Raw genomic sequence first — 14,125 nt, forward strand, 5'->3', positions numbered from 1 at the left:
GTTGAATCATTTATCTGAGTTTAACTGGTACATCAATTATTCAAGGTGGTGGGAAGGGATACCAAGCCTGCGTTAGGTGAGGTGGAAGAAGATCTTTTTTAAATGTTCCTTGAACGGCCTAATTGCACAGCCTCAAGTTGTACTTTCTGAAAATGCCAGTCACACAATGATTAGCTCCAAAGATAGGTTTGAAGTTAAGACTAACTGAGCCTGAGCTGAGTTTACTGGGCCATTTTTCTGATTAAAATGGGTATGATCAGCTCATAGCAAAGTGAACATTGTAGGGCATGACTAATGAATTTGGTGAAAAACATTGATTTCCTCTCTTACCAAGCTCATAGCCCCAAACAGAAATAGGAACTGAGACTGTCCCATTGAGCAGGCATCTACCTTACCTCACTCAGCATGCTTGCTTCCCGTCAGACGGATTTCTGCAGCATTTGCCTCCGCATGTTATATTTGGAATTGTTGGCTGGGTTTCCTCTCGATGGTATTGGCAGCGGATTCCAAAATGAGGTTTTCGAAGAATGGGGAGTGAAAAAGTCTGTACTGAACGGGCAAAACTGAGCTCGCCTTGGAGTTTTGCATATTATTTAAAGCGAGTCACAGCAAGAGAAGTTTCTCACGTGAAGTGGAAAACTGCCACCTTTAACTGGCATGTAGAGCATCCTGATGATTAGCTAGGCGGATGGTTTTTTCCTGGTTTTGTCAGGTCCATGAGCTGCTCAGCAGCTCCTGGTGTAATGCCGTGGCTGAGGAGTCCTCTTAGCAGGATTGAGAAATTAGAAGGAACAGATTTTGAGGTGGAACTTGTGAGGCGTATGCTGTTTTCTTATCCTTGTAAGTTGGTTATCCTGCCAGTGGCACTTCTGGCCTTTTAAAAACCCTCCTTTTTTTGAGCAGTAGAATGTTTCTGAGCCATAGTAAACAAGCCTTTTTCTTTACTTTTGTTGTATTGCAATGAGATGTGCATGTTTTTAATGTTGTAAGTGTTCCATTCAGACTTTAAGGTGGTCGTGGTTAAGTCAGTATTTAACTTAAATTTAGGTAGTTACTTCTAAAATTTGTTTGAATATCTATGGGTAATTTTCTCTACAAAAGATACTTTTGTGGGAAACTTCATTTCAGAGGCTTGGGGTGATCAACCCATATAAAAAAATCTTAAAGACTAAAGATTTGTTTTAGTTGTATATTTGCTGAAATTTTTATACTGTAAATGGTTTAGGAACCAGGTAAGAAAAGAAGGCTCAGCTTGAAAAAGAGGACAATATTTTCCTGAAATAGAACATTTATTATAGTACTTGAAGCAACTCAGTAAAATTCAAAAAGTTCTTACCATGTTGTTGTTCAGTCTTGTCCAGATTTTTGTGACCCCTTGGCTTATACTGTCCATGGGGTTTTCTTGGCAAAGATACAGGAGTGATTTGCCATTTCCTTCTCCAGTGTATTAAGGCAACAGAGGTTAAGTGACTTGCCCAGGGTCACACAGCTAGTGAATATCTGAGGCCAGATTTGAATTTTAACTCAGGAAGATGAATCTTCCTGACCTTAGGCCCAGCTCTTTGTCCACTGTGCCACCTACCTGCCCACGATGTGGTTTTTACAAGTATGTAATGGTGTACAGTTCTTTCAATCATACTTGTGGATTCTAGAGCTGTGGTTCTCTTACATCTATTTTAAGCCCCAGTCAAGTTTAAAGTTTCAAAGAAGGATTTACATATATAAAGCATAATGAGAGAAATTTCTAATAAATTGTCTCATTTGCACTAAAAAAGTGGTTCTAGTAGTCACTATTGTGTATTGAATGAAAGATACTGATTTATAGGAAGCTCTGAATGAAAATAAAATTATGTATAAAATTCAAACAGATGTAGACATGTCACTCGCTCATTTTTCTTCCTGTTTTGTCCTCTGCCTCCTCTAATCCCTCCCAATAATAATTTAACATCTCTCTGCATCTGAATAATGGCTAGTGAATAGTTATTTCACTTAGATCCAGATACTCTATCTTAGTAAAGACAAATGCAGCATGATTGACATGTTTGTTTCTTGTTCTTTCCACTTTCCTGGCAGAGAATTCCAAAGATGAACATGACCTTTTTAATGTTGCCTAAATTCATCACTCCCCACCCCCTCTGGAAAGGATGAATTCCCACATTTATTAGCCACAGTCTTAAATGTCCATGTGTTGCATGAAAGAGCCAAGTGGGAAGGTATTCCTTGTATTTGTCCTTGTACCTGGAGGCTCTTGGTTTAAGGAGGAAGATTTTAATTGCTGCAATTTGATTTGTAAAACAAGTAATTAACAGCTTGCTTTGGAAATTACTTCGGTCAGCTGACTCATTTAAACCCAGGTAAACTAGAGGGAAGAGCTGATTATGAGCTATGGTGAACTAACTTGTGAATGTTAGGATATGCCAGTAGATGGAGAAATCATGGAAGAGGGTTTCTTACCCTTTCTTGTGTCCTGGACTTGGCATCTGAAGCTTATGGACTCCTCAGAGTGGTTTTAAATTAATAAAATACATAGGCTTACAAAGGAAACCAATTGTATTAAAGTGACGGGTTTTTTTTTTCCCATCCAGGTTTACCAGCCCCTTCAGTGGATAAGTGGCTGCCAGGTTAGGAACCATTGGTATATAGACTAGAGAATATACATTTGCTTACAGGTTTTCTGTAGAACATAGTGAGCCTGATTTGATCCCTGGAGGATGTGTTAGCTACCAGTGAAGCTGTCCTGTAGCAAGATCTAGTTTTGCCCCTAGAGTGACAAAGTGGTAGAAAAGAGAGAAAGCCAAATGTTTGCTTTTGAAAGAGACCACTTACTTGTCAGTGGGGGGTGGGGGTCGTTAGATTTAGGTCAGACCAGATGGCTGGTGAAGTTCCTTACAGCTCTGATTCTTTGTTGAAACCCATGTTGCTGGTTCCGCCCCCAACACACACACACACAAGTTCCTTAGATGTGTAGTAAAAGCAGGCAGCCCAGGCGGAAGGTGTTGGTTTGGGATATGATGATACATGCTATGTTGACACACCTTGTGCTCCTGGAAATATTTTCATCCTTAAGATGCCAGAGGTTTTGAATTGCCCTAGGAGAAATACACCTACTCCCCTCCCCTCCCCTCGTTTGGCTTAAATGCCTTAAGGAGTACTTAGCAATGGCTGTCTCCCTTGATGCCCAGTGAAAGACACTTAGAAGTTACCTCTTCATAACCCTGGTCTCCCCAGAGACAAAGCGGGAGTATGTCTGTCCTTCTGCCAGCTTCCAGAAAGAGGAGGACATTGTATTCAGTTTAAGTCCTAGACTACCTCTGAAAAAGGGGCTTGTCACCATGCCCAGGACACATCGCACAGGTCATTAGCTGACTTCTCTGCCCATAATCTCAGAACAGTTCAGAAGAACAAGGGAATGACTCTCTCTTCTGCCTTCCCCTTTTAAATTACTGAAATCTTTGTCCTGTGATCTTAAGGTCAGTCCTAAAGTTCAATGGAGGGGGGAAAAATGGTGATTCAGATTTTGGAAACAGTAGCTATGTCAAAAGTTAAAGGAATAAAGGTTAGGATAGAAACTGATAGAAGAAACAGTATCAACCCAAAAAAGTGTATTCAGGCTGTTTTCATTCAGTAGAGTTCAATTCACCATACGATTCTAGGTACCATAAGTACACCTTGCAAAGACAAACCAAGATTTGTCTGGGACCTGTTATTGGTGGAAGTTAATGAGTAGCTTCACTGCTTCATCCAAAGAACTGCTTCAAATTTTCCTTTTTGATTCTTATTTCAATTTCCCACTGAACTGCTTAAGAGCCCAGAGCTGGCTCATCTCTTCTGTACATTGTTTGGGGAACAGAAATGATGTCTGGGTCATTCCAAGTGGATGGTACCTTTTGTTAACACAAACATATAGCCATTCTTGTCTACCTCATTATGTTTGCTTTCCTCTATGTCAGTAGCTTTGGTGTTTAATTTTTTGCACTTCCCATGCTTTTTTACAAATTGCACAGACTACCTCTCAGGAAATGCTACCCAGTCTTGAGAGGACAAAAGATAAATAGGATAACAGCAGGAAGGGGAGAAACATCCGAGTCTGAACGAACCCAGCTTCAGTCTTTGTCACTGATCTCAGCTCAGCATGAGGCACTTTTTGAAATAAGCTCTAGCAAGCTAGAGATGACTCTCTGTGGGGTTTGAATTTCACAGTGGCCCAAAGACATCACTTTATCTCCAGGCCAGACTGGGGGAAAATCCTCTCTGGATCTCAGGCAAGTTGGATTTCCAGATGGAGCCCCATTTGTGTCAGCATCGCCCACTTCAGGCCCCCACACTGCTGTGATCCCAGAGGGATATGGAGTATTACCTTTCTCTTATCCAGGTTCTGCATTTGTGACTAGAAAGAGCTCAGGGCAGCAGGGAAGCTAATGAACAGCACAAAACTTCAGTGAGAGTTGTTTAAATAAGTTCTTCTGTTACAAAAGTAGGCTACTCAGGACTCCTGTTGCTTTTCCTTTCACCAGCCCAGAGACCTATAACTACTTTGAGGGAGCTGTTCCTCATTCCTACCTTCACTGAATCAATCAGAAGGTAGTTCAATTATCTTTATTCAGAGATTGAGCTTTGTGCTAGTCATTTTTTCATTTTGAGGAACTAGTCTTATTTTTTAGAAAGGATTTTGGGAGGATTTTCTAAAGAATCTTATGGGCTGTCAATTGGCTGTTCTCTGTTATTCATCAGTGAACTATGGAAATGGGACTTCAAAATGGGATTAAATGTTTATGGACTCAGCTTTCCTGTTTCAACACTTAGCCTGTGTTTAATTTTCCTTAGTTTGTCTTTTAAATAGCCTCTTAGAGGTGGAAAGGAATTCCTCCTTTGCAAAAGTGAAGGAATCTGGATATGGAATATTGATTGCATGTACCATCACATAAATGGCATGTCGGTTTTGCTGAAATCACTTTTCTGTCTTTCATTGTCATTACAAGAGGTGGCTAAGTGATGGGGGGGGTGATTATTTGGGAATGAAAGGTGATATGAAACGGTATCAGTACAAAAGAAAGAAAATGCCACTGATGTTGGCCATTTGGTGAGCACTGATTTGTGAGGGAGCATTGGAGCATGCACAAGTACATGAGTGCTCTCACACAGACGGACACACACACTCTTATCTTTTCTTTCCTCTTTCTGGTCTCATCTGGCATAGATGAAAATTAACAATGCTTACCTTAGTGACCTGACACTATATGAAATGACCATTTTCTCCCCTATCACATATTGTGGATGCATACTGACTCTTTGCTGACGTTTGAGAAATTATCATCTGAAGAGCGTCTGCAATTTTTTTCATTAAGATGTGGCCGGATGATCATGTCTAAGTACGGTCTATATACATGCTTCAATTCTTACAAGGGCTTTCCTGAAATTCCATTATTTGAGTATATGTAAAGTTTAGGATAATCATTCTTTGCATGTAAATCATCCAAATTTTTAACCTAGACCCTCTGAGGGAGGCAGTGCCTAAGGGTAAAAGTTGGCTTTCTATCTCAGAGGTAGCATGTTCAGCTTCTAACTAGGTCACTAGGAGTAAGAACTGGGAGATTTCTCAGAAGCCCTAGTGGACACTTATCTGCAGCCCCAAACTCTGGCCCAGCCCAGCTTGACAGCCTGCTCTTGAGATTACTGAAATAATGTAGGGCAGGAAGGTCTGAGGTTTATAAGTAGAACTGGGGGGAGTAAAGCTTACTCTGCTTGAGCTGAGATAGGGCTCCTTAATAAGGTCCTGTGAAGGGGAAGAAGAAGTGAAGTAAAAACCTCATCTCTAATTCGACTCCATTTCAAACAAAGTGATTATTAGAGCTTTTCATCTCTTGAGCCTTTGCTTCATTTAAGGTGCAGTATCCAGAAGTTATCACTTTCCCAGACTCACTGCTTTTTAGTTTTTGGATCACTGGCTGTGACAATACAGTCGGGCTTGGCCCCAGCTTAAAAGAAAAATTCAGCCCCTCATCTCTCACACCTTGGAGGTTTATGGAATTCATGGGTCCACTTGTTGGATTGTATGACCCGGTGGAACATTCTCTTTGATTGTTAGAAACTTGTTGTGATTGGAATTTTACCCATTTTTAAAAGCAAGTGAGTTTCAGCATGTGCTCTGAAGTGGCTGAATGGAGTAACCGTTAAAATATGTGCTAACAGCCCCTCTCCAAGGACAGACTCTCTGAATTGTGACTAGTGTGAAGTGTTACAGGCCAACCCAGGACAGTAGGGAGCCAGGCTCTGTGACATGGGGAGCCAGCTAGGAGAAGTCTTTCAGAGGGTGGCAGAGGTGAACACCTGACCATAGCTGTTAGTTTTGTACTCATTTTTTTTTCCTCCCAAGATGCTTTGGCTTGCAACGATTTTCTCCAGGTGTCCCCTGCTGGGAGGATGCCACAGGCTAACTGCAAAGAAGCATGTAATTTGGGGGCAGAGTCAGCCTGTTTGAAAGACTTGTGTGCCTCTGGAAATGACGCAACGGGCTGGATTTCTCAATGGGGCATTTGTAATGCCCTGGCACTCTTGTTGGTTTCCTTCTTAGCACTCTGCCACTGAGGCTGTGCGTGAGAAAACCAGTGATCCTTGTTCTTTATGGAGTTAGCAGGACAGCTGTATTTGCGTCAGTAACTGGAATAAAGGAGGTTTGGGTGAGAGCTCCTGTGGAGCTCTGGTCTCTTTTGCCTTTTATCTTACTGGCATACTGCAACATGGCCATCATCTTTCCTGCCTCCATAAAATAGCCCTTCTTTCAGAAGTCAAGATGAAATACATGTCCAGAGATCTTAAATTTCTTCCTAAGATTTTGGTTTTGCTCCTTCAAAATAAGTAGTGCTAAAACTAAAAATCTTTTTTATCCTCATTTTTAAAAGCCTTAACATACCTCTTTCTAAAACTGTGACTAGTTTGAAAGGCACATTTTTATGTTGCTACTGATCTCTTTGTAAATCAAGACAACCACTAGATGCCCAAGAAGTGATTGTGGGTATTTCATTTATCACGGTAAACCTCCCACTTTGAATCCCTGCTTCCTGAGTTGGTCAGAAGCAGCAAGGCCAGGCTAAGGGAGGGTAGGGCAGCCCCAAGCGTGTCTTCTGAAAGATGATGCCAAGTATAATTCCAGGATTTTTTCCAGGGGTAGGCCTTAAATGTATGAGAGCCATGAAAATCAAAACTTCTCAGTGCTATGGTTTGCTTGCTGAAATATTTCTCCCCCTTCCCTAATTGGAGAGGCGATGTTAAAGTCCTAATTTCATAGGATTTACTAGGATATTACTAGTTTTACTTTTTTTTGGTCCCGTGGGAAACTGTGCCAAAGCAATATCTCTACATAAGAAATCTGGAGACCTGGAGAATTCAAAATTCTTAAGAAAGGGACCCTACCAGTTCATTGTTGTGGGGGGGGGGGGGGAGGTTGGTGGTTTTGTTTGTTTTGTTTTTTAATGAAATTAATGTGAAATGCCAGGTGTGTAGGTGTATGTATTCAAACATTTCATTTGCTGATGTTTCTCTTAGGTTTTTTAACTTGTTAAATATGAAGGTATTTTCTCAGTCTGGGTAGGATAATAGATTAAGCAAAATTCCATCTTGAAGTTTTTTCATCTCTTCCCTTTGCTCTGCTTGGGTACACTACTAACCTTTTAACAGAGTTAAGATTTCAATTGTCCATGAACTCCTTTGTCTTAATTGTCTGCATTACTTTGCTGGATTGTCATTTGCAAGTTGTACATTTCCCTGGGAAGTAAAGATTGACCTTAGCCATATCTTTGCCTAGTCCTTACATGGGAGAAGCTTCTGAAATAAAAGGTATTCTCCAGCTCCCTTTCTCCCCTTTTCTCTTTTCTTCAACCTCCTTCTGCTTTCTCTCCTCCCTTCCAACTCCATATTGGAAAACTGCTTTTGTTCTATGGATAATTAACACAATGGTGTGGAGCAACAGGTCCCACTGGTGGCAAAAAAAAATATGTTAATTTAGTGCAGGTTCATGTGTATTAATAGATGAGGAAGGTAGGGGAGGGCAGAGCCCGATCAACCACATTGGTATCTGACTTGAAATAGATCCTCTTAATTAGAGCCCAGAACCATGACAACTACCAACATCTTCCACCTGAAGTGGTGAGTGTCACCCTCATTAGTGAACAAATGCAGCATTCTAGAGGAAAACAGAATGCAGCTCTTTGGTCTGAGTTGGGCATGTAGCGGTGAGCTTATGCTTGCAGAGAAGTCCGACAGTGCAGTAGTTGCTCTTAGCTGGGTGGGGCTTTTCTCTTTTTTTTCCATGATTGTTCCCTTGGTTGCCCTCCAAAAATACTGTTAACAGTAAGATCTAGACACTTTCATCAGCAAACGGACTGGATTTGGATTTGGGCTTCATTAAAGAGAGACTAGAATGAAACTGTGATCTGCATCATTGAGGGGAGGTATACATACCAATGAGATCCCAGATCCATCTGATGATTGGGAATAGAGCAGTGCTATGTGAGTTGGCTTTGGGGGAAGGGTAGTTTGTAAATAAAGTAAATGCCCTTGACCAGTTTTGATTGGTTTGTATACAGATGCTATGTTAACGTCTTGCTAGGGTTCTTAAGCCTCACTGTATGGATGATCTAAAACAGTTAACTTTGAGAAGCATATCCCTCAATTGTACTGCCTTCCAAGATTCGTTGCTCCATCATTACAAACTGTTTTATAGCTAACAAAATATTGTTAAGATCAGGTAACAGCAGTTCTAACAAATGGTAAGCTGCAAAGCAGAACACAGTTACTTTCTGGCCAGGAGCTGAAGACCAGAATGTTACAAATGGATCAAGAGGGAAAATTCATCCCCAGCAGTAAAGAGAGAGAAAGGTGTTCTGCAGTTTCTCCCTCTATCAGTCACTTGGCATTCCTGGCCATGATCTTATTAAGAATTAGTGTTGCAAAGTCCAAAAATAAAAGAGATCTTTAGCCTCCTGACAGCTACAAGTTTTTTGAATCTGGCTAACCCAGATTCAGAAGACAAAACCATTTCAGGGTTCCCCTCCCTCCTTAGAACTTGATTCGATCTCAGGAGATCTATTGAAAGCTGCCAGATAGATTGAAAGGTCCATTGCAGGGATATGTCTCCCTGCTGCAAAACACTCCTTCCCACTCCCCTGAAGCCTTTCTCAGCAATCTGAAGATTTCAAGCATCTCAAGGGTCCTTATGACTAGAAGCATGATCTTTTTTTTCTCTAAAAATAATAGGATTTTAGAGCTTACAGGGACCATGAATGATGAAAACAATCCAATACAACTCCCTGATTTTACAGGTAAAGAAACAGATCTAGACTTGCCTGCCGCTGATCATATAGCTAGCTTGCATCAGTGCTGGGACTGGACCCCCTGTCTCGAGTGCTTCTTCCCCTGAATCTCCTAGAATTTGGAGCAGGGCAGAAGACAAGCCATTATCAGCATCTTTATAACTAACACTGGCAGTTAGGGAAGCGAGATTTCTCTTAGTGCACAGATTTAATCCTAATGAAGTAATCCCCAGTAGACCTTTTTCACTCTCAGTGGTTTCCTTTTGTCCAGTCCTTTGTAAAGAAAAATTGATCATTTTTCTTCATTGGTACTTGTTGGGGGGCAGAGCTACTTTGACAGGTCTATTTTTTTTTAAACTCCAACTTATACTCTTTGCAGACTCTCACAAATGGCACTGAGTTTAAAGATACACAAACTCTTTTACTAGAGAAATTCAGCAAGGCCTTGATACATGGCAGCTGATAATTGAGTTCAACAGAGAGCAAGTTTGAGACAACTCCCATGGCTGCACAATCTCCTCTCCAAAGATTTTCATTCCTGTTTATGTGATAGTGATGTGAAGCAGTGCTCAGCCTCTTTAGGAACTGGTTCCTCAGCTTATCTCCCAACTGCAGTAAGGCTTCCCAATATTGGTTTCATAATGTCTTTTCTCCCTAGAAATAGGAGTTGAAAAGTCACCTTTTAAATAACTAGAAATAAGTTGAGGTAGGACCTATGGTGAAGGGAAGAGGGGATGCAGAGTGCTCTCTTAAGACAGAGGACTTGGTCAAGGAATGCTCTTCTGTATTCTAGCCCAAAAATAGTCACCAAACAAGGCCCGTTCTTTTCAGAAGACAACTCCCTGTTGATCCTATTTTAAGATGATTCTCCTTCACAGAGTGTATCCTTTTTTAATTCTCTCATTTCACAGTCTTTCTCTGATGAAGTTGGTAACTTTTGTTTTAAGTGAGCGAAGAAATATCCCTCATTCTCCTGCTATTCTCTTTGGCACATGGAAGGCACATTCTAACTTCCCAAACCTTTTCTTATATTTGGTGTCTCTTGCTTTTTTTTTTCCCCTTCTTTCCGTTTATTCCCTAAGCTGCCTGTCCTCATCAAGCAAACACCTTTGTGCATATACGGCAAGGATTCTTATGACTCCAGTCTAGAATTCTGAGAACAGATGAGGCCATCTGGAAACAAAGCATTTGAGAAACTCTTCTGGTGACAGTTCATCAGAAAGGAGCAGTGATGAGAATAAAATTGTTTTTAAAAAATTAAAATAGTAAGAGCTATATACCCTCCTAGAGAACGCACAGATATAAACTTTGTCTCCAGTCTGCCCTCTCATTATTTGACATAGGAAAAAAGTCTTGTGTGATATAACCAAATATTGCCCCAGTTTGTTTTTTTGTTTTGTTTTGTTTTTTGAGGTAACCTGTGATTTCATCTGTGCTAGGGGTTCCCAGTGAGGCTTCTCTTAGAGAGTTGCCTTGCCTGAGGTTATGTCTGAGGGGAAATTGAAGGCAGGTCTTTCTGAACCTGAATCTAGCTCTCTGTCCCTACTACATCACCCTTAGATACCCAAAGCAAAAGCTGCCCAACTGAGCATCACCAACATAGCCAGCAGGGATCGTGTTAGTAACAGGACTTTTGAACCACCCATTCCCATCATTGCCAACCCCGCTTTTAGAAACCCACCAGGTTTCTTTTTGCCTGCAGTATGTGTAAGACATTGTTGGGACTGGTGAATTAAACAAAGAGTGTAAAATAACCTCTGCCCTTGAGTTAATCTAGCTGGGGATACAACATGGACATAGTGTAAAAAGATAACTTCTGACTACACACTTATATTTACATTTGCATAGGTTTGTTTTTTTTGCAGTTAGCCATTGCTAACATTGCTCTTTCTCATGTCTTCCCTCTTAGCACCCTGTTAGACCTTCAGGGTTGATGATGATATTCCCACTCAACAGATAAAAAAAGCCTAACTGGGGAGTGGCAGATCCAGAATCAGGGTCCAGCTCTTCTGATGTCCACTCTAGGGTCTTTCCAAATAAATAGAAGACAGAAGGGTTACAGAGGTTCAGATGAAAGAGTACAGGCATGGAGTGGTAGCCTCTGCCCGACAGGACCCCTGAGACCAGGGGACCACCCACCTCCCAAGGCCCAGTTCACTGGCAAGTGGCCCTCTCTTTGACTGTCCTCTGGGATAAAGTCTTCTCCTTTGGAGTGAAGAGGGAAATGAGCACGTGGTTATCTCTATGTCAAAGAAGAGAACAAGTGTCTTACCTTAATTTCCTGAAGTGATCCTGTCAACTGACTTTCAGCTTGATGTCATGAGGCGTTGTCCTGTCCTCTTAGGGCAGCTTTATCTGGAAACAGATTTCTTTGAAAAGTGTTGTTACCCGGTTTTGGTTTGTCTGCCCAGGGCACTCCTTTCAGTTAATCCATAGGCCATCCATTGGCTCTGGCCAGTTGCTCTATATCTCACCTACTTTTTGTGTATATGACTCGGGAAGAGCATAAGAGGTCAACGCTAGTGGGTTGGTGAAACAGGTCATAATCAAGGGTTGGCCCTCAGAGTAGCTTTTAAAGGAAATAGGTCACGGAGCTCAGCAGGGTCCAGGTAGATGTATGTTTTGTGCTTGCCCTTTGTCATTTGGATGTGGCCTTCTAGGTGATCTGAGTGCAGACAGCTGGCCTAGAGAGTAGGAGTGGAAGTCGATGCAGTTGACATTCACCCCTGGTCCTTTGGTGTCTGAACAGGCCTTGTGCTCCCACTTTTGGGTTTATGTTTTGTTTTGGGTTTTTGTTGTTGTTTTCTTTTGTTTTGTTTTGGTCTCCTGATAAGTAACCCTCCTGAGATGTTAATGAGGCCTTCAAGAAACTTTAGAAAGAGAAATAGAGCTAAGGTTTTCTTTTACAGATTTGTTATGTATTCTCTGGGAGTTGAGTAATTTCAATGTTCTGCTACTGGTTCGGGTCTAAACTCTAAGATTGGCCACAGCAGTTTTTAGCTCAGTTGCTAAAAGGTGAATCTTTCTTCACAATTCAGTGGTGTGTGTTTCTGGTGTTTCTCACACTTACTAGAGTGAATAACTCTGTGGCAGAAGGGCCAAATAAGTGACTTGTAGGAACTAAGACTGAGAAGTGCCTGAGCATCCATCATGTTCATTTGTGACCCCTCTAAGTACAAGGAGTTCAGTAGGGCCCCATGGAGACCTTAGCCTCCAGGCTGAGAGATGAAGAGTTGGTTCCAAGTTGCCTTGAAGGAGACTTTACCCAGAGACAGGCCACTGGGTTCTTGACGGCATGATTCAGAGAGACTCCCAAGCACAGGGCTCCAAACTGATGGACTGCAGCCTTTCTGTAAGTGCAGCCTGGGATGCTCTCCATCTGTCTTCTCTTTTCTGACATGGGGAAAGTGATGCTGACTCAAAGGGATATTGCAAATACAAACTGAACTGTGCAGAGATAGCATGTTGTGTTGTGTGCTGTGCTGACTGACTGGTTAAAACAAGGGGTTGGGAGCATGCTGCTGGGTTCTGGGCTTGTTTCTGCTCCAGCCAAGTGTTCCTGAGCTGGCTCCTGTCCCCCCTTACAGTAATCCTCCACTGAGTGAAGAGATGTTGCCTCCTGGGGAGTGGATGTGTCATCGATGCACTGTTCGACGAAAGGTAAAAAGTCTCCCTTCTAAGGACAGTGATGATCAGACTTCCTGACCAACTGCTCTTGAAATCTTTGAACTTGCTATCTGATGCCAACCCTTTTCACTGCCGAGTCATGAAGGCATTTGTCCAACCTCTTCCCCATCTCCCCCTGCCCTGGAACACCAGTATGACGCAGCAGGATATTAAAATCCTAACTTGGGGTTACAAGGGCAGATAAAGGAAGGAGATCAACTTACAGAGACTCCACTGAGTAGCCAGTAGCCAAAATAGTTCTATCCCTACCGTTTGGTGAATTTTATTTCTCTGAGCTGTTGGTGAGATCTCAAGTTGTGCTGAAGGTGGCAGCTATCCACAGTTGGAACTAGTTTTTCCGTTAGAATGGAATTTAACCAACAACAGACCATAAAAGTGTGGCTGTTGCCCCAACTCAGTAAGAATGGAACCTAACCCATACTAAAGCAAATAAATCCGGGGTGCAAGAATACGTCCAGACGTTTGGCTAGGCATAGCTGCAGAACAAAGACTTTGACTGACCTTAGCATTCCCATTTCCCCGCCCCAGCCCCTTCTTGGTTTCAGCTAGAAGCATCTGTGCCTTTAGCACTGTTTTTCTCCATATTTTGGTACTTGCTACAGGAACATATTTGAGTTTTCCACTGTAAAAACTTAGGTAAGTTATAAAAGCAAAACCATATATTGTTAAGGAAGTGGATTTATGATTCCACTCATAGCATTTAAGGGCTAGCCTTTAAACTGTGAGCTTGGATTGTGGAATATGATGGATTTTAGATTTAGACCCACCCAAACCCTTTGGTAGATGAGTGAATGACTTTCCTTTCTTGTGACATCACTTTGTTTTCTGTGGCCCTAGAACATGATGTCATAGTGAAAGATGACTTCCCTGTTTGCAGAAACAGGATGAGATGATTCAAAGAGATTGTGGTTTATATGTGTAACATAGTCCTCAGCCTTTAAGAAGAAGGTAAACAGTGTTGCGGACTTGATTTTTCAAATGTGTGCACAAGGGTTCCTGTTTAAAGCAAGCCCAAGCCAAGTCAGCGACCTAAACCACAGCTGCATTTCAGTTCCTCTTTAAGTCAACAAACTGAGTAACTGTTGCCTGGCCTGCCCTGCTGGTCTCTTCCCCTCGTTTCCCAGCTCCCA

General features: G+C 41.8%; 1 protein-coding gene across 1 annotated transcript in view; it reads left to right on the plus strand.

Moving 5' to 3' along the window:
• PHF12 (PHD finger protein 12) overlaps window positions 1-14,125 on the plus strand; it is a 33,304-nt gene that overhangs the window by 3,746 nt on the left and 15,433 nt on the right. Inside the window, exon 3 of the mRNA XM_027861529.1 lies at window positions 12,896-12,968. Coding sequence (XP_027717330.1) covers window positions 12,896-12,968 — 73 coding nt within the window. The remainder of the gene's footprint in view (window positions 1-12,895; window positions 12,969-14,125) is intronic.

This window comes from Vombatus ursinus, unplaced genomic scaffold, assembly GCF_900497805.2.
Source record: "Vombatus ursinus unplaced genomic scaffold, bare-nosed wombat genome assembly UNPS02014768.1, whole genome shotgun sequence".
NCBI classification, from domain to species: Eukaryota; Metazoa; Chordata; class Mammalia; order Diprotodontia; family Vombatidae; genus Vombatus; species Vombatus ursinus.